The sequence below is a fragment of the Anser anser genome, assembly GCF_964211835.1.
Source record: "Anser anser genome assembly, chromosome: 8".
Lineage (NCBI taxonomy): Eukaryota > Metazoa > Chordata > Aves > Anseriformes > Anatidae > Anser > Anser anser.
The window spans coordinates 695,105-717,948 of record NC_139728.1 but is presented as its reverse complement, the minus strand read 5'-3'; the positions used below and the strand labels follow the sequence as shown (position 1 = coordinate 717,948).

The 22,844-nt window shown below is 39.6% G+C and overlaps 1 protein-coding gene across 6 annotated transcripts in view; it reads left to right on the top strand.

The window, feature by feature from the left end:
- The first annotated feature begins 11 nt into the window (after positions 1-11).
- Positions 12-22,844, top strand: part of EVI5 (ecotropic viral integration site 5) — a 77,848-nt gene continuing 55,015 nt past the window's right edge. For 5 of the 6 annotated variants that reach the window (XM_083847435.1, XM_083847433.1, XM_083847432.1 and 2 more), the window contains exons 1-7: positions 1,215-1,404; positions 11,766-11,995; positions 16,392-16,581; positions 19,655-19,879; positions 20,886-20,960; positions 21,540-21,665; positions 22,418-22,561. In XM_083847435.1, coding sequence (XP_083703561.1) covers positions 11,847-11,995; positions 16,392-16,581; positions 19,655-19,879; positions 20,886-20,960; positions 21,540-21,665; positions 22,418-22,561 — 909 coding nt within the window. In that variant the 5' untranslated portion in view covers positions 1,215-1,404; positions 11,766-11,846. Of the gene's footprint in view, positions 957-1,214; positions 1,405-11,765; positions 11,996-16,391; positions 16,582-19,654; positions 19,880-20,885; positions 20,961-21,539; positions 21,666-22,417; positions 22,562-22,844 lie in introns of those variants that run through there. The other variant, XM_083847437.1, reaches the window with a different exon arrangement.

The window sequence follows — 22,844 nt, the reverse complement described above, 5'->3', positions numbered from 1 at the left end:
AGCCATCGCGTCGCGCCCCGCGGCCCGGCCTCTGGGTGAGTGGAAACCCGGAGCGGCGGCCGGGTAGTCCTTCGAAGCGATGGCTTCGTCCTTAAAAGCTGAAATGCGAGGGGGTGTCAGTGCCTTCTGCTTCCTTGGGGGAGTTCTCGCGGTTGGTTGAACAGTAAATACCTGAAGCCAACCCAGCCCCAATGGAATGCAATTCCTAAGCTGGAGCTGCTCGGAGCGATCGGTATCTGATTAAATAAATCGAGAGCACGGTGCAGCTGCTGCTGTGCGTGTACACGGGGACACACAGGTCGAGTGCTATCGCATCGCTTGGTGTTATTGGAGAGAAGCGCGCAAAGCCAGCACCTCTGTACCTGACACATTTGTCCACCTAGCCGCTTTGCAAATGATAAACCAAACCAGTAATTTTTATTCACAGAACAGTATTTTTAAAAGTCATGCATTTGCTATAAGTAACCACAGGAGAACAAAAGAAAAAAGAAATCTCCAGGGTCAGCCAAGCACCAGTGTGATTCCACACCACTAGCTTCAGAAGTTATCGAACTAAGCCTGGATTTTGAAAAGCTGAGGTTTCTACCTACTCTTCAGTTTTTACATAAAAGCAACCCTCGCTGAGCACAGCATCTTGTCTGCTCCCCACCACACAACCACCTGCCTGCTGATGAGGCTACTACCACTGGGCAATGGCTCCCCTGGATGCGGAAGGCCCGATGGTGACAGAAGGGCAGGCCTGGCCTGCTGGGTCCCGGTGGTGAACACGACCAGTGGAACTGAGCGCAGTCCCAACCAGCCCCTAACCCACACCTCCACCCTGCAGGCTGCCCCACACCTGGGCTCGTTACCCCGCCGAGCCGCTTACAAATTCAGGGCCAATTTCCCCCCACACCTCAGAAGCAATGTTTGCTGGAACGAGAGCTACTATCCACAGAGGCTCTGAATTTGTTGAGGTAAAAACTAAGGGGTTTGGGTGTTATAGTGAAATATTTGTTATTGGTAATGTTTGTTATCAGAAAGGGAAGCATGTTTGTACGTTCTCTTTGCTTCCCCCTCCCAGTTCCAGGTGTGCGTGCGCGGTGTTCCTCCAGACACCAGCCCAGGGGAGCAGGACTTCCCCCGGCCCTGTGGAGCCCAGATTCCGGGGGCCGGGCTGGCGGAGGCCGCTGCTGGGCCCGGCGGTGCGGGGCTGCCCCAAGCGGCGGCGGCTGCGCGCGGAGTGCGCCTGCGCCCTGCTGGCAGGGACGTGGCCTGGCTGCCGCCGCCGGCGGAGCGCGGGGAGCCGCCGGAGGCAGCAGGCGGCGGGCAGGGAGGCGGGCGGGGAGCGGGTCAGCGGAGGTTGTCGCCCCGCGCCGGGCCCACCGATGCCCGCACCTCCCCGCCGCGGGCAACGCTTCCAAGGTGAGGCGCGGCTGGGGCGGGCTGAGGGGCCGGGGGCGGTGCGCGGCGGGGCCCAGGCGGGGCGCGGCGGCTGGGCCGCAACGGCCGGGACCGGGGGGCTGCGGCGGGGCCGAGCCGAACCGAGCAGGCCGGGGCCGGGGGGCTCTCCTGAGGCGGTTGTGTGTATGTATGTGAGGGGGCTGCGGGCGTGCGGAGCGTGGCTCGGCCCCGGGGGCGGCGGCAGGGGGCACCTCCTGCCTGCGGGGCGTGTTAACGGATTTGTTTTGCGGGAGAGGGGGGCTCTTATTATTATTCTTTTATTATTATTGTTATTGGGGTGCTGTTAAACCTGGAGCTTCTGGACATTTCATTTTTGAGATGCAATTTTCAACTGCTGCTTCGGAGGTCTCGCTAGCACCTCCTGCCGCATCTGCATAACCGAGATTATATAATAAGGGTAAGCAGTTGAGTGTTCCGGCCACTCACTGTTCGTGGCAGCTCTAATGCCCCGTGTTTTCATGCGGTTATGTCGGATTTCTGATGTTTTTTGCCTTGCTGGCCAGAGAGCAATTGCATGCTAGCTTCATGTCTGCTGTAATGCTTTGAATTCCCAACCCCAACATGAGCCAGTATTAACACTGACTGTGTTAAAACAGTCTCAAATCATCTTGGCACAGTTTCTTTTCAAGATTATCTAGAAAAGATGTAGGATGGAGTCACGTCCATATGGAGAAGAACTGGCAATGTTCAGTTCTACTTTTCTACAAACGTATTTGAGAAAATACTTAAAAGATGTCTTTTTCCCCCACAAAAAAACTTTTTTTCTTCCATGCACTTTATGTGGCTGAAAGAGAAGGTAACAGTATCTTGTTTTTTTTTTTTTTGGTAGCTGTTTTGTATAAATATCTTTTTACTTCTGTAACCTTCTAACCTGCAGTTTCTGCTTTGATTGTGGCTGTACAGCTCTACATTTACACAACTGTATATCGAGATCTAAGGCTGATTTTGAAATATTTAGATATAAATCCTCTTTCAAGTAAGGGTTGGGAGAGGAAATAAATGGTAGTGAAAGAGGGACATGATCAGGGGGAAAGCACAGGGTATTATGAGTCAGCATTGCCTGAATTTGATTAAACTCAGATGAAAACAGCTGTTGAGTGGGTCCCTGAAGGTCCACCCAGCCCAGTAGTGCCTCTGAGAGCAGCAGATATTTGGAGAAAATGACTAAACATGGGAATCCTAATTCCTTCCTATTTCTCCTCCTAGCTTCCAGCATGCTGAAGTTTAGATACTTCCTGGGGTAGAGTTTAGTGACTTGGGTTTCATCGTGTTTTTCACTGCCCTCCATGCGTTTTTCTTCTGTACCTTTGTCTGATAGTTTTTGAACAAATAAGCAAGAGATAGCTGGAGAGTGGAAATGTTCGTGGAAAGGAATAGATGGGAGAAAAGCCTTTCAAAGTTGACAGGAGGAGTGGGGGAAAGTGATATGCCTAAACAGTTGCTGTCAGTTTGGTCTCTGGGTAAGACTGATAATAAATGGAGGAGTATTTAAAAAAAAAAAGTCCTTTGTCAGTGAATTTTGAAAAACAGTTTTTACCTTGCTAATTCAAGGTTCCATTACAACAGTGTAAAAGAATAAAAGCCATCTTGGGCTATGCTTAGATAGTACTAAATGTTTAAATTCTCTTGCTCCTTCTGATATATTAACTTGTAACAAGGTTTTTTTAATGCTTAAGGAAGAGTCCCAGTAGAACTTAATATTTTAGTTACCATTTTGTCAAAGGCATAGTTAAAAAGAAAAACCCTTTCAGCTGATAGTCTGGGAAGATGAACAATAAAGAAAATCCTGACTGAATGTTCTTTTCTCGATCAACTCCTGCTTGCCTTCATTATACACTCTGAATTCTTTTTTTTCCACGACATGACTACATTTTTTTTTTTATATCTATAAAAGCAAATAGTAAATATTATAGTTGCTTAGAACTTTGAGTTGTTAGATGTGTTCTCTGAAGTTCTTGACTGTCACCTCAGTGTGTAGATGGCATGCTGAATTAAAACCCCGTGTCTTATCTACTGGTAAAAAAACAGTATCATTTGTTGGTACATTTTTGATTAATTTAAATGGGGAATGCAGTCATGCTTTCATTATAGTCTTGTCTGCTTAACTGTCTACAGTTCAAGTGCATCCTTCTGCAGCAAGTGGTGATTGGAATAAAAGGGGGCTGGGGATTGGGCAGGAGGCTGGGTAGTAACGTAGGTGGACTTGCCTTGCTTTGCTCAGTTCACATTCAGTCATGATGTTTTCGTTGAATGCACGTGTGCACTTTAGCAAAAACTACGTGCTGGCAAGAGGCTTTAGTGAATCCTAGCTTGTCCTTGATTACTGCTAATTTGTTTAACTTCCTGTGAACTCTGGTAACTATCCAGTTAGCCTTGAAGTGGTGTTTTGGGGAGGGCCTAGGCAATGTCTGGTCTGCTATAGGATTCATGTAATGAAGAATGTGATCTCCTTTTGGTCACACTGACCGGGATTGTATGGTGGTCATTGTGTTATTTCAGGCTTTATTAATGGTCAACTTTGGTGATTTTCTGTGAAAGTAATCCTTCTGAGACCTGGTGAGGCAGTTCCAGTGTAGTTGGGGTTAAAGTACAGTGCTAGGGTTGGGCTTTGTTCTGGACTAAAAATAAGGTGGTGTCCGTGAATGACTGTGGGCATCTAATCTTTCTGTGTTGGTTCCCAACTTGGGAAACAGCCAAAAGGCACTACCACAAATCTTTATTTTTTTGTATGAACAAATTTTACTTGTCTCCCTAATATAATGTTAAATACCTGCTTGACAGCATCATAACATGTTCTTGATCAATTGTTTTAAACATTGAAAGTGTAATTATTGTGGTGATACAGAACTCCAGTTCACCAGTATCTTATAGTGCATTAACTCTGTTTTCTTTATTTGGTTTCTTCAGACTGGCAGATGGGCCCAGTCTTGTAATAGTGAGTTGCTATTGTCAGAACTTGACAGTGCACTTGTAACTAAGAGGATGTTATGAGAAGAGCTTACTGTTATTTTTATTAGAGTAAAACTATTGAATGTCATTTAAAATGGATGTAAAAAAACTAATAGCTAGCCAAAAACCGTTCTGGATGTGTATTTTCCATATCACTACATAGGGTGATACTGTATAGGAGAACTTAACTTTAAATCTTTTTCACAGATTCTTGATGCATACGTAGTTTGAATGGCAGACTGCTTTCAGACATGGGGAAAAAAAGTTCCAACTTAAATGTTCTTTGAAACAGCAGAGCTAAAAACAACATTCATTAAGTAAAGTTATTTTTGTTGGATTTTGTTTTGCCTTGGAATGCTGGGACTTCGTGGATTTGGCTGAAGCTTTAGTGTTTCCCAGACATGTGGAAAAAGAATTGTGATTGATATTTCTAAAGACAAAATGAGGATGCAAGTTAAAGTTCCATAAGACACTTACAGACCATGATATAGACTTGGGAGTTTTATTTCTTTTTTTTTTTTGGACAGATCTTTACAAAAGAAGTGAATAGGCATTTATTTCTAAACAAAAGCATAAGACTCAGTGGTTAAACAATCAAAATAACTTTTCATTTGGCTATGAGTAACGTAATTTCTCTGAAGAGCAGGCTTCTTTTTCTCTAATCACTAACTGGAGGAAAAACTTTCATTTAAGTGGCGTGTTCAGAAAAAACTGCAGGAGCACTGCTACAGACTTTGGTGGCATGGAGGAAGACACTCTACAACAATAAAAGGCTGCTTGCTTTGAGTTATACTGTAAATGCTTGTGAAGACAAGTCATGGATATCCGAAGCAAATCGGTGGGCAAAGTTAAATACTACAGCAAGGCTATGGATGCTGGCATGGATCATGTTACTAGAAACAGGGTACTGATGTATGTCCTTCTATTCAGATCTGCTGGGCTTACTGTGGGTAGCTTAGACAACTTCCTGAAACTGGAAGTTACTAAATTGGTTGTGCTTTTCACTTCTAAAAGTTTTACATTTTCTTATACTCTGTCAGCAGCAGCAAGCTGTGATGAACTTGTAGCTTGCAAGTAAGGGTGGTTACTGGTCAGTCACTTTGGAACTGATTTACATGTTTGAATGTGAGTGTAACTGATAGGAAGTTGATTAATTTTACTTGATTAATTAAAGGAAAGAAGAGAAGTATCCTGAGGGGAGGGTCTTGCCAGTCTTTGTCATCTAACTTGTTTTAAATTCTAGTAAGTAAGTAATAAAATTGTAAACTTTACCATGTTCTGTAAGGCCATGCCTGTGTTCTCCATCACCTCACTTCACGCAGCCCTTGGGAAAGGGGACTGTGCACAGCCATGTAAAAGGGAGATAAGCATTTCAGTTCTAGCTTGTGGATTGTGATGTATGTCACAATTAAATAAGGAAAACTAAACCTAGAAAACAGGCTGCCAGTATATAGAAATAAATGTTGTATAGAATGGTGTATTTTTATCTTGTCCAATATTTGATCCTTTTAACTTACCAATTTAACTCCTTGTAAATCTTGTATACTTTAAAAGTAACATCAAAAGCATTGATCTTCATTGTGGCTCAGTGACTATTTTAAAAAGTAACTTAGTTGTTTCTGACTTATGAAATATGGATCTAAGGCTTTTATTAAATTTAAGTGCACTGATGTACTTTTGTTTATTTTCACCCTAATGTAGTTTAGCTGCTAGTACTGGCACTGCTCCAGGAGAAAGTTGGCTGAAAGCAACATTAAAGGAACTAGATATTAAGGGATGAGTAGGAAAGTAAAATCTGTAGAAAGGAGCTTTCAGGATGAAGCATGTCTGTCCTTCAGGCTATGCTATTTTTTTGAAACGTGTTGATACTTGAACTCCAGTGAAATGGCTGACTTGCATTTTATTGAAAAACATTTCAAAGTCTTCCAATCTAGTTCATGAACAAATTGAATTTGCAGTTCTTGATTTCAGCCGACTGATCTATGACTCTTCCTGTTTTGTTAGCCAATGGGACAGTCCTTTGAGGATAAGCATGTAGCTTGGCACTCAGAAGCACAAAGATGTTTTCCAAACTGAGGTCTAAGACAACAAAGAAACAAAGGAAATTCCTTCAAGTTCCCCATAAAGCTTTTACTGTAGTCCTTCAGTGCTTCCTTTCATAGATCTGAGGCATTGTTGTCCATCTTGTACTCAAGTGCCATATCTAGATTCTTTACCCTGTGAAAGAAGGCATGGATGGTTCCCTGAAGGTTGTTAGTGTTCATATGCCAGGCTTGAGAGAGAACTTGTTTGATAAAGGGTCATCTTTAGGTAGTGCTTGCAAAAGCACCTTGGTTTGACTTCTCAGCTGGTGTACTGGCCAGTACTTGAGAGACTGTAAACGACAGTGGTCTTCAGAGGTAATTAAAAACCTGGAGTTGTTTGTGGAAATAAACGGAGTTCAGTACAACTTTGAAATATTATTTATATGAACTTTGACAATCATTAACCAATGGCTTCAACCTTTGGTGGGTCACTGCAACATTTTTAATTAAGTACCATCTCAAAACACCTTATATATTAGATTATGTTGTGAACTTGCAGCTTTGTTTCTAGATATTCTAGGCACACCAAAGCCTGAAGACAACTTTAAAGAAAGTGTATTTATTAAGTGATACTACAGAGAGCTTCCTGCTAGCTTTAGATTTACACAGTCTAAAATGTTAGTCTGCTTGTTGTTTACATCAGAAAGGCATGGAGAGCTGGTGATTATCAAACGGAATGAAAGCTGGTGTATGCCAGCGGTGATATTCCTGACTGTTGGTAGGTGACATTACAAGAAAAACTTGGGCATATGAGAGTAAATCAGGACTTTCTCAGACTTAGGCTGAAACCAGTTAAATGAATTTCTTGTACAGAAGGTACAGATGAAGCTGATAGTGAAACCATGCTGGAGTCCTAAATTAGGATTTCAGATTGTCAGAAAGCATTATAACAAGCTGATTCACCAGCTGCATCTCCTGCATGTCATTGTCTGAGTCAGTTTAGTTTATTCTTCAGCTATTAGAATGCTGTTACCTTTTGAAGCAAGCAGTAGACTGGGTTTATGGAATGCTATACAACTTGCTTGAAAACCATGTACACAACCACTTCCTTGTTTGTTTTTTTTTTTTTAGGATCCCACCTCTTTCTCTTAGGAAGAGAAGAAAGGATAGAGAGAGGATGTGAAATACATATAGTATACATATTAATGTTTGTATAAGGCTTGCAGTTACTTCTCCTTTGTGTGATAAGAATAGTTGAGAGAATAATTCAGGTAATTAAGATAATAAGATTTAATACGTGCTGCTTTCAGGGAAGCACAGAATGCAGATATTAATTCACTGTAGACATTGAGTTCAGTTATCATTTTTGTCAATAAGTCTAAATCAATGTTGTTTTTCCTAAACAAATATTGTCTGCGTAGCAAATATGATGGTAACATTTTGGGGCTTACAGTAGGGTGTTGCAGCATACGTCTGGGATTCTCAGGCAAAAATAACTAGATAATACATACGTGATGTGGGATGCTGTGGTCTATCTACAGCTGGCCTTACATAAAATATTAAATCTATTGTTCCACTGCAGTATTCATTTGGAATAACTCAAACCTAACATGGTATTGCACTGATCAGCAGCTGATTTAAGATACTAAACTTAAAGCTGAGATGCTGAGTTCATGTATTTTAGTTGACATACGTAAAGTGCACATCTCACATACCTATACAGAGATCAATACAAATGTCTGTTACCTTTGCTGTAGCTTAAAGAAGCAGCCGTAGATCTGTGCCTTGCCTGGTGCTTGACCAGGTAGGTGAGCAGTGCTGGCTGTTTTCTCACTGGAACCTGCAGGGGGCTAGAAGGTCTTTAGTGGTTTAGCCATTGTTTGGTTTTGTTCCCCTCTGTCTCTTTAAAGATTGATCTTTTCAAACTCAAAATTCCTGCACTTAATTAGGAGGTATCTACCTGGTCTTAGGCAGGCAGATGCAAATGAGCTCTCCCTGTGCTCTTCGTCTGTTGGACGTAAGCTCTGTGGCAACCTGGGAGCAGCTGCGCTGTTCCTCCATCTTGGAGCCTCAATGACTCTGGTTTGGAGCCGAGTTGTCTGCTCAGTTTGGAGTGCTGCAAAGGGTGAAGTAGGCATGATCCTGCCTGCTGGTCTGCAAACCTGGCCTTCTTTGGTGGAAAGTGTCGGTGTTCCTGCAAGCAGCGCTTGTATTCCCAGTCTGGTTAATTAGCAGGCTCTTGAGGGAGACCCCTCTGGGGGAAGAAGATGTGCTCCTAAAATGGACTGACACAGTGGTCTTGCTAATGTGAAATAATAGGTAGTGGCTTGATCAATGGTGCTCTTGGTTTGGTGTGTATCCCAGCTGTTGTTGGTTACCTCTTCAAATGTAACTTAAAGGAGATCAATGAAGCCGGTAAACTGCAGAGGTGAGCTGAGCAACCAATGCTGTCAGCTAGGACCGTCCTGCTGAAGCTGGCTAGCTAAAGGGACAGAGCTTTCATGGTTGTGGTGAGTAGAGTCTGGTGGGTTGCATGCCTCGCTGCTGCCTCTGGTACCTGCTGTAGCACAGGAGGGCCCCAAGCAGAGCAGCCCCACGTGTTTGTGCTTCACTGGTAAGAAAAGGCAGAACAGAGTGGATGTAGCATAGGTGTAGTATGCCTTGTGAGAGGATGATGGCAAGGGCAGAAGTCCTGTTTCATGTTTGGCTAGATTTATTGCTGTGTTCCTGTTAAGATTTTGAATAGGCTGTGGAGTATCTGGCTGTCCTTGGTATTGCTGCAAACAGCTGAGCACCCTTTGCCACGGTAATAAAGAGTAGCAAATGGAAGGATGGTTGAAACTTGGCTACATCAATGATGCTCTGCGAAAGGGAGGCATGGCTGTAGGCCTATGGAAATACTGCTGGTTAAGTAATAATCAGCTTTTAAAAGAAATGTGTTTAGGAGAGTGAGGAGACTGTTGAAAAACACCACAGAAAACATCAAAGGTTTGACAGTACTGGCTTTTTTCAGTCTTTCCAGAATGTTGTGCTAAGCAACATGACATTTCTAAAGCAGAGGTGTTAAACCATATGCTTGTATGCTTACTGGTGTTTTTGCCATCCCTGACCCAGATATCCTGCAGCATCACACGTTCACAGCACCTGGAAAACTTGATCATCCCCAAGCATGCCTGTGTTGCAGAGTAAGCTTGGGTGGTACACTGAAGCATTAGGTTAGCAGATATCTCCATTCCGTTTAGGTTTGGATGTGTTTTGTTCCTGACTGGCTGATCGAGGGGTAGAGACTTGCTGTGTGGACATCTGCTACTTGGGCTAACAGCGTACCTCGTTAGTGAAGCATTTTATTCTTGAGTTTCTTTGCCTAGCATGTTTTGGATTTCTAGTACGTTTTCAAGCAATATGTTTGATTCAGGGTGAGAGGAAAAAATGAAGAGAAAATTGCTGGGTAAATGTCTTATGGGGAGGATATTAGGGATATACTGTAGATAAGTAGGATGAGAAAGATGGAAGACGAATGAGGATAAGAAATAAAGTTTTGGAGGTGAAGGCATGGTCTTTTAGACTATGAAAAAGTAGATGAAAGTGCATTTTGGTTTTTATGTGTTCTGATCACAGAAGACAGATTCCTGTAAATCACAGCTTCAGGGTATGTGATGCAATGAGTGAAGGCATGGTTGGTGTCTAGTTCTGGCTAATGCGTTTATGCCTTCTAAAGGATGTTTTTTCTACATCTCACAAATACTTTGTACAATGATCTGGTGGTTGGAAGGCTTTTTTCTCCCCTTGATTTGAGCTTGTGGGAATCAAATCTAATTTTTTGGCTGTGAGCGCTTTCATCTAATCAAAAACAGTTTTGCCATCCCACACTTGAATGTAATATTTGAAAGGCAGTATGAAAAGGGGGGATTTATGGTTTGGTATGATTTGCAAAGGTTCCTATTTCTCCATTTAAAAAGGGCTGTCCATTAGCTGCTGCTGTGCTGAGATGGAGTTACTTTTTCCAGTTGAAATTATGCTTTACTTGCATTCTGTTAGAGGACCTTGGGAAGCATTTTTTTCCTGTTGTTCAAGGTCTTTAGAATCTTAGCAAGTACTGTATAAGCTGTATTGAAGAATTGTGACAACCATTGAGCAAGTCATTATTTTGAGGAAGTCAGAAGATTAACAGTTGTCAGCAACACTGCTTCAGGAGAATTTCCTCTTCAACCTGGTTTTGTTTTTGAAAAATTTGCTAGGCAACTTGCTCTTCTTTTCAGGTGTGTCTAGGTTGTCTCCAGTTGAGCTAGGACAGGAATCAGACCCTGGTTCATGCTGAGCTGGTGAATCAGTGTAGGTCAAGGTCTCTTGTGCCTTTGGTGGCTGAAGGAAGGTGTAGTGAGCGTTCATCAGAAAATATCTCCAGCAGCTGCTGCTCTTCCTTCTCTAGTGATCAGTGAAGAAAGCAACAAAAGAACCGGCTAGGCTGGCTGCATTACTCCTTAGTCCTTGACCAGCGTTACTGCAGTCCATGTGCGGTTGTGATCAGCCCCTGCTAAGCAGAGGGACAGATGGATTCCCCTGGTCAGAGCTCAGAGCTCCCTTCTGCTCCAGCTGCGCCTCTCAAGAGTGCCCCTGACCCCTCTTGAGCCCCAGAATTGTCTGGGAGCTGGCAGTGGGGTTGGGCTCACAGATGCTTGTTTGTGCAGGGATGACCTGATGAGAAAGTCAGGAAGCAGAAGAGCTGGCAGTGCAAGGCCTGATGGAAGGCAGTCAGGAGCAGTTGTGGATTAATGGGCTTAAATGCTTTGTGACTGTTTTCTGCAGATGCTAGAGGATCTTTTACTTTGTAGTCTAGAAATGTGGTGTCTGCTCCTCTGCTCTGTCACTGTAGGGGGTTAATGAAGGTGAACAGAAGCCAGGGTGGTTGGGGTATTTACGCTGATACACTTCTGCTTCAGTGCCCATCAGTGAAGTAGTTGACTGCTTCCTTATATATTTTTCTACATTTTTCTGTGCTGTCTTTAGTTTAAGATGTTTTAAAGTAAGCTTTTGTTTCTATTCATTTTTGTAATGGGAAGTCTTAACTGATCTGCAGTATGTACTGCAAAAACCAGCTGTTGAACATACATCACAAATTCCTCTGTCTTTCTTTGTGTATTAGCAGCATACTTGCATGTCACTGCTTCTGTACTATTTTATTGCTTTTGCTCCTTGTATTGCTTCTGACAGCTTTGAGTGTTTTGGAAAAGTAAATAATCCCAATGTCAGTTTATGTATATTGTATCTTTTTTCCTCTGTTCAGTGACAGCAGGTTTACTGAAAAGATGAAAAAACAACTGTTGCAACCTCTTCTTTTTGTCACCACAGGTGGCGACAGACAAGGTTGCAGGGAAGCTGAGCTCTACTCTCTCATGGGTGAAGAACACCGTATCGCACACCGTCAGTCAAATGGCCAGTCAGGTGGCAAGTCCATCTGCCTCCTTGCACACTACATCCTCCTCTACCACTCTGTCTACGCCTGCGTTATCGCCATCCTCACCAACACAACTGAGTCCAGACGACTTAGAATTACTGGCTAAACTTGAGGAACAGAACAGGTGAATGGAAAACACCTTGGTCTTCAGGATATAGTAATTTAGACTAAAATTGGGTTGTTGCAGTTTCAGCAGACTCTGTTAAAGGAGGTTGGGTAAAAACTTCATGGCAGAACACCTTCATTTCAAGGCCCCTAAGTTAAAGAATTGATGTTCTTGAGATGTGTGTTTTAGATGCTCTATTTTTGTGGAATGTTCGAGGGTGTCTTTCTCTTCCAGTCTTACAGGAGTGTTTATAACAGCCTCTTATCTGAAGAACTTACGCTGGAGCCACATGGTCTTTAGTATTCAATTTAAAATAGAGTATCATAGGGTTGAGACTCTTGTATAAACTCACATTCTTAAATAAAAATGATATTCCTGTTGGCTTTTTGAAATCAGAAAGACCTCAGAATCCCATTGTTTTCTTGCTTTCCACTATACAATATGCTCAAATTTAGTCTTTAGCATGTTACTTGTTTACTGGTTTACATGGGGTAAAATTTAGTTTATAAAATTTAGTTGGAAACACTAGAATAGCAGTTCTGCTCTTCTGTTACTTATACAGTTTAACGGCTCAAACAAAATTTTTCAGTTTGTGTTCTGTAATTTAGTCTGTGGATCAGGATATCTAATCTAGTACAGGTACAATTAATAGAGGAGGCTTTGCATCTTCTCCAATGTCATGTGGCTGGAGACAGTGTTCAACTATCTATTATTTGCAAGAAATAATAGGTGCATTCTGCTGGTATGCTAATGGTGATTGGTGCATAATACCTTAATTTCATGAAAGGTAAATCTCTAATTAGTCTTTCTTGTTCTTCTGGACTTTTTTTTTGCATAGGCTGCCATTCTCTTTGCAGCCTTTGCATGCTTGTATGTTTATCCGCACCATCTGTGTTTAAGATCCAACTTTTGTTTGGATCAGTTGCTATTGACTTGCACAGTCATTGCAAATTGACAATCTCATTCAGAAATAAAATTGGACCATATGGTTTCTTAATGCTGAATTTCTAGAACCCTTATTTCTGCTCTTGAGGCATGATTTTTTTAAGTTATCTGGCCTCTTGCAATGTTTTGTTATATTTGACGAGTATGTTTTAGTAGCCTATGAGAGGTTGACGGTAAAGGAAAATTTGAGTTCCAATAGCTTTCAGACTTAAGCTCTATAGCTATCTGCTGCCTTCCATTAAAGATTGCTGTCCCTCGTGCTTCAGGGAAGTGCAGAGACTGACAGTTGAGCTCAAACTGGCTTTTGCTCCAGCATCTATTAGCTTGCTGGACTTTGCAGTGAGGCAGCTGTGGTACTTGTGGTTTTCTTCTACTGATTTAGGTGTGAGGGTAGTAACTTTCAGTAGAGGAGAAGAGGAACTGGAAGGAGGGGCTAATGCCACTGTCTTCTGGCATGCCTTCTCTCATATCCATATTCTGCAGCCTAATAGTAATGCAGTTTACAGGGAAGTTCTTGATGAAGAATGGAAATCTGCTCCTAAACCACCTCATCCTCTTTCCTTATGGTTTATGGGATGGTCGCTCCTTTGAGGATGTATTATGTGTAACTTTTTTTTACCATGCTAGTAGCAATTCAAAATTTATTAAAAGAAGAAAAAAATGGAGGTAAATAGTTCTTTGAAGAAAGCTAATTGGCATTTAATCTGAGGTTTTCAGCTCTGTTCATGACCAAGGGACTAACTTATATATGAAAAGCAGTAATATCTGTTCTTTGGACTGCTTATCTGTGTTAGGGCATAATGCTTCTGCCTCTAGAGTAGTCATATTACACCCTGTAGTTAGACTAGTTTGCTTGTTGAAAGCTGCATGTGAACTTGGGCTTGCTAATCTTCTTCACATTAGCTTTTTGCATTTAGTAAAAGTTAAGAAAACTTGTTGGGTTTCATTTGATTTTTTTAAGCTAGATCTGTTGTTCAATCCTATATTTAGTCTTTTTTTTGTTGATGAATTCTAATCAAAGTCTGTCCTATCAGTTTACATTAAATGTACCTTTTCTTGTGAGATACAATACTTCAGAGCACCAAGTTTTCGTTTATTTAATCATGTGAGGTGCACTATAGTTTAGGAACAGTTTGAATCTGCATTTTAGCACAGTGACACTTTGGCAAGGAATTGTACTCTGAACACAGGGAAGTTCTTGTTTCTGCTTAATGGAAGAATAGCTGGTGATGGATAACTTTAAAGGTTTCATTTCCATTGTTGACTTTCATATGAATAAGAAGAATTTGAATTTTTAAACAAGTTAGAAACTGAAAGAACTCAAACTGTATCAAGTTATGAAGGTATCAAGGATTCTATAATCCAATTATACTGAAAGCCTCCTCAGAATAGTGAGGTAGCTCAGTCCAGAGTCCTGTTGGAGTTGTTTGGCATTAGTAAATCATTTATGAAGTTTTAGGTGAAAGAAAACAGTCACTGAACACCACGGAACTTGTATGCTACTTGCTTTATAACAAGTTTCCCGTTTTTAAATCTATGGATAATGAGCTTATCCAGGTAAGGTCAAATTACTGAAATCTGGCATAACTTTTATCAGAAGCTGTGAAAACTGAAAGTGACTAGTCAGAGCCTTTTACAGTTATAAGGGTTTTTGTAATTGTATTTATAATCATAATGTTTCTTCTGTGCTTGTTTTTCCTCTTCATTACTTTGATCTTTTGATACTGGCCCAGGCTGGTAAAGGAATTCCAAACTATGTTTTCATTACGCATAAATCAGGTTTCTAAACATATTTTTGATTTTTTTCTCAAAATGAGATTTTTCTGCATTGTCTTAATATGAACTAAATTGAAATCAATTGTGGAAAAAAAGCTTGAAGTTTGTTTGAAGGCCATACTATTTAACCTTTCTCTAAATAATGAAGTACTTCTGCAGAGACGGTACTTGTTGTTATTTTCATTAATGAAAATACATTTTTCCTAATTTGCATAAAAAAACAATAGGTGAAAGCTAGGTGCAGGGAAAGATAATGTAAATAACTCTACCTTGGTTGAGAGCTTGAATTGTAGGTACTCCAAAACTTGTGTAGAAGGGCTGTAACTTACTAAATATCTAAAACCTGACTTGGCCTTGCTAAAATACTGGAAGGTTTTTAGATTTTGTGCAGATGCATGAGAAGTTAATCAACCATATCTGTCTGCTTTACAGATGGTAGAATTCTTGGAAGTTCAAGAACAAATAAAACTGTTGATACAGCAAAACACTTTTTTTTAAGTTACTCTTCAATTTTTGCTCTTAGCTAACATGTGGTTTAAAAAAACACCTTCCCCCGCTTATGGGGCTCGGTATGAGTTGAGGATAAACAGAGCAGGCCTCTTTGCCATGGATCCCCATCTGTCTCTACCTCCTTGCAAAACTGATGGTCATAGCAGCCAGCTAGCAGGGAAATCAGTGAATTGTTCTTCTTCCAAAGCAGAAGCACTGAGGTTGCATCTTCCCTATAGGAGGCAGCGCAGGTCAGTGCCCTGAAGTCTGTAGGAACCTGTCCAGCACTTGGTACATCTTTAATATACCTTGCTACCTGATAATCAGAGAAGTTCTCATGTCTGAGCTCCAGGCTTTAATTACCCATTCATTAGCTGTACTAACAGCTGTTGTTGCCTGGTTCATATTCTTTAGGTCTGAGACTTCTCTCATGCACTTAGAAAACACCATGTTAATTTGAACAGTTGTCAGCAAACTTCAGGCATTCTAAAATTGCTTTGAGTTTTAGTTATTCTGTCTGTATTTACATTGTCATCAAAAATATAATGAAAAATGTGTCAACAGGTGGCTTTTTTGCAGGCTTCTTTTGTCTTTACTTTAAAATTACTGTCTTTTCTAGGACTTTTGACATTTGACACTATTGTTAGGATATTGAGTAGGGATATTTAACTTGCTTGTGTTTGTGTTCTCTTTGCCAGAGTGATGCATGACAGCCCTATTTTTTTGGTCTGTTGCTAGTAAAATCAAATCCTCTTGCTGGTACTTACACCTTAAAATAAAACTCATCAATATTTCCTGTAGGACTGTTAATCTCTAGTTGGTAAATGTGTGAAAAAGTTGGACTTGCAATGCTTTTGTACTTTCTCTAATTTGATCTTTTCACATTTTAAGATCTAGTTCATGAGATCACAAAGAACTTGTATTAAAATCTCACTTCTGTTAGTGCTGATGCATTTTAAGGCATTTTTATTCCTTTCTTGAAAGACTGCAATGTGAGGTGCTCTTCTGTCCTCAGAATTACTTGAACTCAAGAAAAAACAGTAACATTGAGCAGTTCTCTTCAAATTTAGTATGGGTGGAAAAACTGTACTGCTGAACCTCTGGATGCATTCTTTAAGAGTTTGAAGAACTGGCTTGTAAACAAACTACTAATAGTATGATACTGTGATAAGGTCTAATTTTTTTTTGCATGCTTTCTTTGCAGACTCCTGGAAACTGATAGCAAATCCTTGCGATCAGTAAATGGGTCAAGAAGAAATAGTGGATCTTCTCTTGTATCTAGCTCATCAGCTTCTAGCAATCTCAGCCATCTTGAAGAAGACTCGTGGATCCTGTGGGGGAGGATTGTGAATGAATGGGAAGATGTACGGAAAAAGAAAGAAAAGCAAGTTAAGGTAGTAGCTGGACAGCTTTTGTAGGATATATTTGTAATGTGATATAAGTGATAGCTTTTTATTTTTCCTGTTGGCTTTATTCTTTTAGATAAATATGTAATAGAAGCTTCTGATTAATTCTGCTTCAATTCCTAAGACTTTGTGCTTCCTACATGACCATTACTAGGCTTTGGTTTTGCCTAGTATGTCTTAATGAAATTAGATGCATACCAGAGATTTCAGCATACTTGTAATGAGAGATTTCCTTGAACACGGGGAGATATACTACGTTTTCAAAATGGAATTACCTACTTAGTAATACAACAGCTGGATGCTATGATTATTTTCCCACTGAACAGCAATCTCTTTAAAAACATTATCACTAGAGGACTTAATTCTACTGTATGAAGATCTGATAGGAACTTAGTTTCATTGTGCGTGCCAAGTAACTTGACCCCAGGGATGACCTTAAGTGAAAGAACACACAGTTTCTGAACTCTGAGTGGACCAGACAAATTGTGACCAGTGTGTGTCCAGTCTGGGTCAGTTGTGGGTTTATGCAGCAGCAGAATTCAGTTATACTTCAAATTTAAACTAAAAAGCATCTAAGGCATTTAACATATCCGTGTTTCAGAAGCAGCAAGTACAGCAGCGTGGGATTTTTGTTCATAGGCAGTCTGTTCTGCTTTGGTTCTTTATTGGCTGTAGTCAGTAGTTTTATGTGCAGAATACAAATTTCAAGGTCTTTTGAGCAGTTTGAAGTGTGTGTGTGTGTGTGAATAGGTTGTGGGAAGGCAGAACAATGGACTAAAGCAAAGTATCTTTTATGTGAAGCAGTTGTGAAAAAAGAACATGACTTGAGAGAGGAAACAAGGGATGAAAATGAATTCAAGACTTTCTGCTTGCATAGGGAAAACAGTTTCTGGAAAGGTGTTCCCAAAATGCCATGAAAGGAAGGCCACAGGAACCTTGCAAAAAAAGAAAAAGACACAAGTGGGATGATAATAAGTAGATCTGGTTGGATAGAGTTCAGTGTTTGAACTGCCTGCATGTGGACGTTTTAAAGTGTAATGTGTCACTCACTTTTACTGCTGGTCAAGTATCATTTAGGGAGTGTTTGACTAACTTTTACTAAATATTTAAATATATTGCTAGTGAGTTTTTCACTGCTTGTTAAATAATTCTCAGGTGTGTTTTTGTTTTTGTGTTTGTCAAAAGTCAACCTAAGCTTTGTTATCCTGCAATTAAAATGGAATATGGGAACATCCATACCTTTTTCAGGATGGTACTAGTAGGTATGATTTTTAGCAGCACAACCATCTCTTTGTTTTGACTATGAAACCTAGTTTGAAGTTATTAGATAGCTAGTAAGTTCTTGAAGCTTTAGGCATAGGTGTATATACCTTCTTATGTATGTGGTAAGTTCCATTTGTGTGTCTTCGTTCTGCTTTGGAACGTGCTTCCTGTTTATGGGGAGATTCTGAAAGAAGACAAGTCCTGCATTACAGTATGCGTAATACTATGTAAAATACTATCTTAGTGATAGTTAGTAGGTGTGTTTTCCTAGGTGTGTTTCCTCTAGGAATGATGAAGATACTGACCCTGTTATCTTTGTCAAGGAGGTGCATGGTAACTTAAGGCAAGGGATTACTTGCTAATGCTTTGTTTTTATTTTTAGCCTTTCTGAGTTATTAGATGACTCATCTGCAATCTGATAGTGTGTTGTTGACATATCAGCTTTCCACATCTGTCTCTAGCTATTATGTTAGGCTTGTCTTGGAGTTGGAGATGTAGGAAATAATATAGGGTGTCACAGTTGTGTCATACACTGGACAAATAGTTGAAGTGACATTACTAGGATGGTTCTGAAAATGGCTGGATATCTTGTGGATATTAGAAAGCTGAGGTCAGTGATGTAAAGCTGCTGTGGCAGAGTTCAAGTTTAATAAGTAATTCAAAGCAGGAGTGTCTCTGAAAGTATCACTGAATTAACTAGTCTTTCTGGCTTGGTATCTTCCTTCTTGGAGAAGTAGGAAAAATACTTGGATAAATAGGAAAAAGAGGAAGCTTTGCACAATAGAAGATGACTGGCTTCAGAATAAATACTAGTGAGCAAAATAAACTATTATGTAGGAGACAGCGTACTTAATAACAGTTCTTAAGGTTTAAAACAAGAAGGGAACCTTCTTGCCTTGAAGAGGGGGTCTTCTAGGTCAGATTGATCCCAGTTGCAGAAAGTACTACTAAGTCTGTAAACTCCCTGACTTGTACTTTTTCATCAGTTTTTTCAGATCAAGCAACAAAACTACTTCCTACTTGTGCTTTATGAAAAGACAAGTACCAAACTTGAAATCTGGTTCTCAGATCTATTTATCTGGGAAGGTTTGAGTTGTATGATACTTAGCTGGTGGTTTTTCTTGTGTTTGTTTGGGTTTTTTTTGGAATGTAAAGTTAGTTCAGTAGATGTGAACTTAATGTCTTCTTGGTACATCTTCTTGGTACAGTGTCAGAAAATAAATTTAAATACTTTCTTAAAACAAAAGAGAACTTGGAAATACTGGCACACCAGTGAAATTAGATGCATCAGTGAAGTGTGTCAAGTAACTTCCAATAGTAGTATTGTGCTATTTTTTTCTGATTGGCTATGTTGTGGTTAGTTCCACTTTATTGTTTACTTGTATTTGGGATTATTTTTTACCAGTAACTTATTGTATTTTAAACTACAAATATAATTAAGGGTGTTGTCTTCAGTACTATTTTGTGGAAAAATAACTATTAAATTCTGGGTCAGGGGAGTTCTTTTTAAAAAAGTATATACTTTTTTAATACTCAGGTTTTTGAAGTAGCTTACAGGGGAAGAACTGCTTTTATTAGCTAATTTAGCCAGTTAAAACGATGTGACTCACTTTAGTTAGCTGCCAGTAATCTATCAGGCTACAACAGAGGCTTACACTTCATGAACTACGTGATTGGTTTGTGACATGTTGTGAACATTTTCTTGTTGTGAGGAAATGAATTCCTTGAAATGCTATGCTTTTTAGGCTTATGCTTATTTTCAGCAAGCAGTAACTTTATATCCTTCTTTATGCTTTAGGAGCTTGTTCGAAAAGGGATACCTCATCATTTCAGAGCAATTGTTTGGCAACTGTTATGCAGTGCTCAAAGCATGCCAATAAAGGATCAGTATTCAGAGCTTTTGAAGATGACATCTCCATGTGAGAAACTAATAAGAAGGGATATTGCTAGAACATACCCTGAACATGATTTCTTTAAAGAGAAAGACAGCCTTGGACAGGAGGTTTTGTTTAATGTAATGAAGGTAAGACAGTATTTCAGTCCTTGAAAATAATTTAACACGAATGTGTGTAGAAGTTTGGAAATAATTTGCATTGTAGTAACTGAACTTGCGTCAGTTACATGTATTCTAGTTTTTTAAACTAGTTCTGCTTACCAAATTATATTCCAGTTTCAAAGATAGCTTTGAAATATTCCTATAGTTAATGATTTTATAAGAGATTTAAAACATTTGCCCACTAAACATACATTAAAACAATCACAGGGTTACTGTTGAGACTATAATGGAGTAAAGTATACTGTGAAGCAAGGTAAACAGTGTTGACAATGAGAACACTGTAAATCAGAACTAGCACTTTTTAAGTGTTTTTTAAGGTTTAAGTGTTTCTGAACCTGTATATTGTAACAGAAAATGGCAGATGCAGGCTAATGTGCAGCACCTAGTGCCTAAGCACAAAATGAGAACACAGTCCTAAAATTAAGTTGTTGTATTGCCTCCATTGTACCAGAGCTTAAATTTTGAAAGACTTTTTTCCATAGCACAATTTTTACAGAGAAGTTAGCAGGTTTCTAAATCATAGTAACTTTTATAATTCCAGGATGAAGGTGCAGCATGCGTGGAAACCAATACATTTCTTCCACCTGTAAATAAAACTTCAGATTTTCTTTTCTGAAGAGAACTAGTGTTTCTCTGTCAGGTCTCCTGCAGAAGTGGTAATGCTGTGCAGTTTGTATGCCAGTTCTCTCTTACCTTAGTATACTTGGCAAATTCATGCAGGTAAAAACTGCAAGCTTTTTTTAGGTGTGCTTTAGTTTGTGCTTTCAAAGCCATCAGAGAGCAAAGTTCATACTCCTTCATAGCTGCAGGTAGCAACTAAATATCTGACCAAAACTTCTGAATAGAATGTCTGTCCTCTCTGGATTTAGGAGAGGAAGACCAAGTTATTAGCAAAATAATAGCATGCCCTATTATTTCATTCCACTAATAATGAGACTTTAATTGTTCAGAGTCTTAAAACTTTATTTTGTAGGCTTATTCTTTGGTGGATCGTGAAGTTGGATATTGTCAAGGAAGCGCTTTTATAGTTGGATTACTGCTTATGCAGGTAAACGTGGTGTTAAAATGTGAACGTTTAAAATCCCAGCTAGAATGCGTCATTGTGGTGGGTGGGGGTTTTTTAGATTATTTTTTAAAATAATTTCTGTTACAACGCAGTTGTCAAGGGCTACCACTTACTCTGCAAATCAAATGAGACTTACTCTCTGTAGTCTTGTCTTTACCAGGAAGATACTACCTTTCTGGGTGAGAGAATACACTTATTTCCCAGAGCTAAGATAGGATTACAGAATGTTGTTTAAGATATTAATGAAATTCTCACTTTCATTTCTGTTACATGGAACCTCCTCTAAGTTCAAATTAAACTTCATAAATTTTATAATCCTCAAGTTGCCTTTTGCTTTATAAGCTAGGGTATATTATAAGGAATTTGCAGACCTCTGTTTCAGTTTAGATAGGATTTAGGTAGGATTTGGTATATACAAATAGGTTATTAGAGTAATTAGCTATAAATACCTCTTTTTACAGAGGAAAAAAAAAGAGCAAACAAAACCGTAAACCCTCTCCATCACCCACTCTATCCTTACTTTTCCTGAGTTTTTACTGTGTTTTGTTTGTTTTAATATAGATGCCAGAAGAAGAGGCGTTTTGCGTGTTTGTTAAATTAATGCAAGATTACAGACTACGAGAACTCTTCAAACCAAGCATGGCTGAACTGGGCCTTTGTATGTACCAGTTTGAATGCATGATTCAGGTACATACAGAAATCTATTGGACTTCCTTTTCAGTAACTAGTAATAATGGACTTGGAAATTACACTTAAAGAGCAGGCATGTCTGACTAATAAGCTGTTCTCTGCCAGTAGCTGGTTTCAGGACTTCAGAAGTATATCCATGTGGCTATATGATGTACTTTTTAAACTTTGGCAGACTGTCTGGTTTTAAATGTTGAAGCATGAGGATTTGTGGTGCTGTAGTTTAGGCATGTGAATGTTTAATCCTTTTTGGATTCGAGATTCAAAATTCATATCTTCATAGTCAATTTATAGCCATTTAAAAAAAAAAAAAAGGTGACAGAAAAATAGGCTTGTGTTTTTGTAATATGGTTCCTAACATGAGGGTGTCACATAGTGAATGATAAGACATGGGGATCTGGCTATACCCTAGATCTCTCCAGCTCTTTCTGTAGCCTAGCCCATTCTTAAGTGTGATTTAAGGATTTAGAAGTTTGTGACTATTAGGATCAGGAAGTGTTCTTGTAATCTGTACTGTATAGTGCAGAAATACTGTAGAGCATTATATACTGGGACTTTATGAAAAAACATACAGTTCAACCAAAATGTTATCTTTTCACATTCATATCAAATAACACTTCCAGTTGTGTGTTTTATATAGCTGTTGCCTGTGCTAAATAAGTTACCTTTTTTCTTGTATCGTCAAAACAATGTGCATAATAAAAACTACTGGCAAAAGCTTAACATATATTTTTTCTCATTTTCTTTTCCAGGAGCATCTTCCAGAGCTTTATGTGCACTTTCAGTCTCAGAGTTTCCACACTTCTATGTATGCATCATCATGGTTTTTAACTATCTTTCTTACAACTTTTCCACTACCAATTGCAACAAGAATATTTGATATCTTTATGTCTGAGGTAACTACTCAATACTCACATGCTGCATTTCAAGAGTAGATGTTAAAAGCAGTTATTTGGGTAGCAGTATGAATTCCATTCTGATAGGCAAATCTCAAGTACCCTTGTTTTTCAGGCCTTATGCTTAACAGATTGTTTTGTAGGGCAAGTTTTTTGTGCACATAGCTTCTCTGGGAAGAGCAACTACATTTTTGAATGTAGATACTGTACTGTAGATACTGCAACTTTGTACTCGAAGCCTATTGAAGAGTTACTCTATCTGTCAGAAGTTCTGGATGCCATG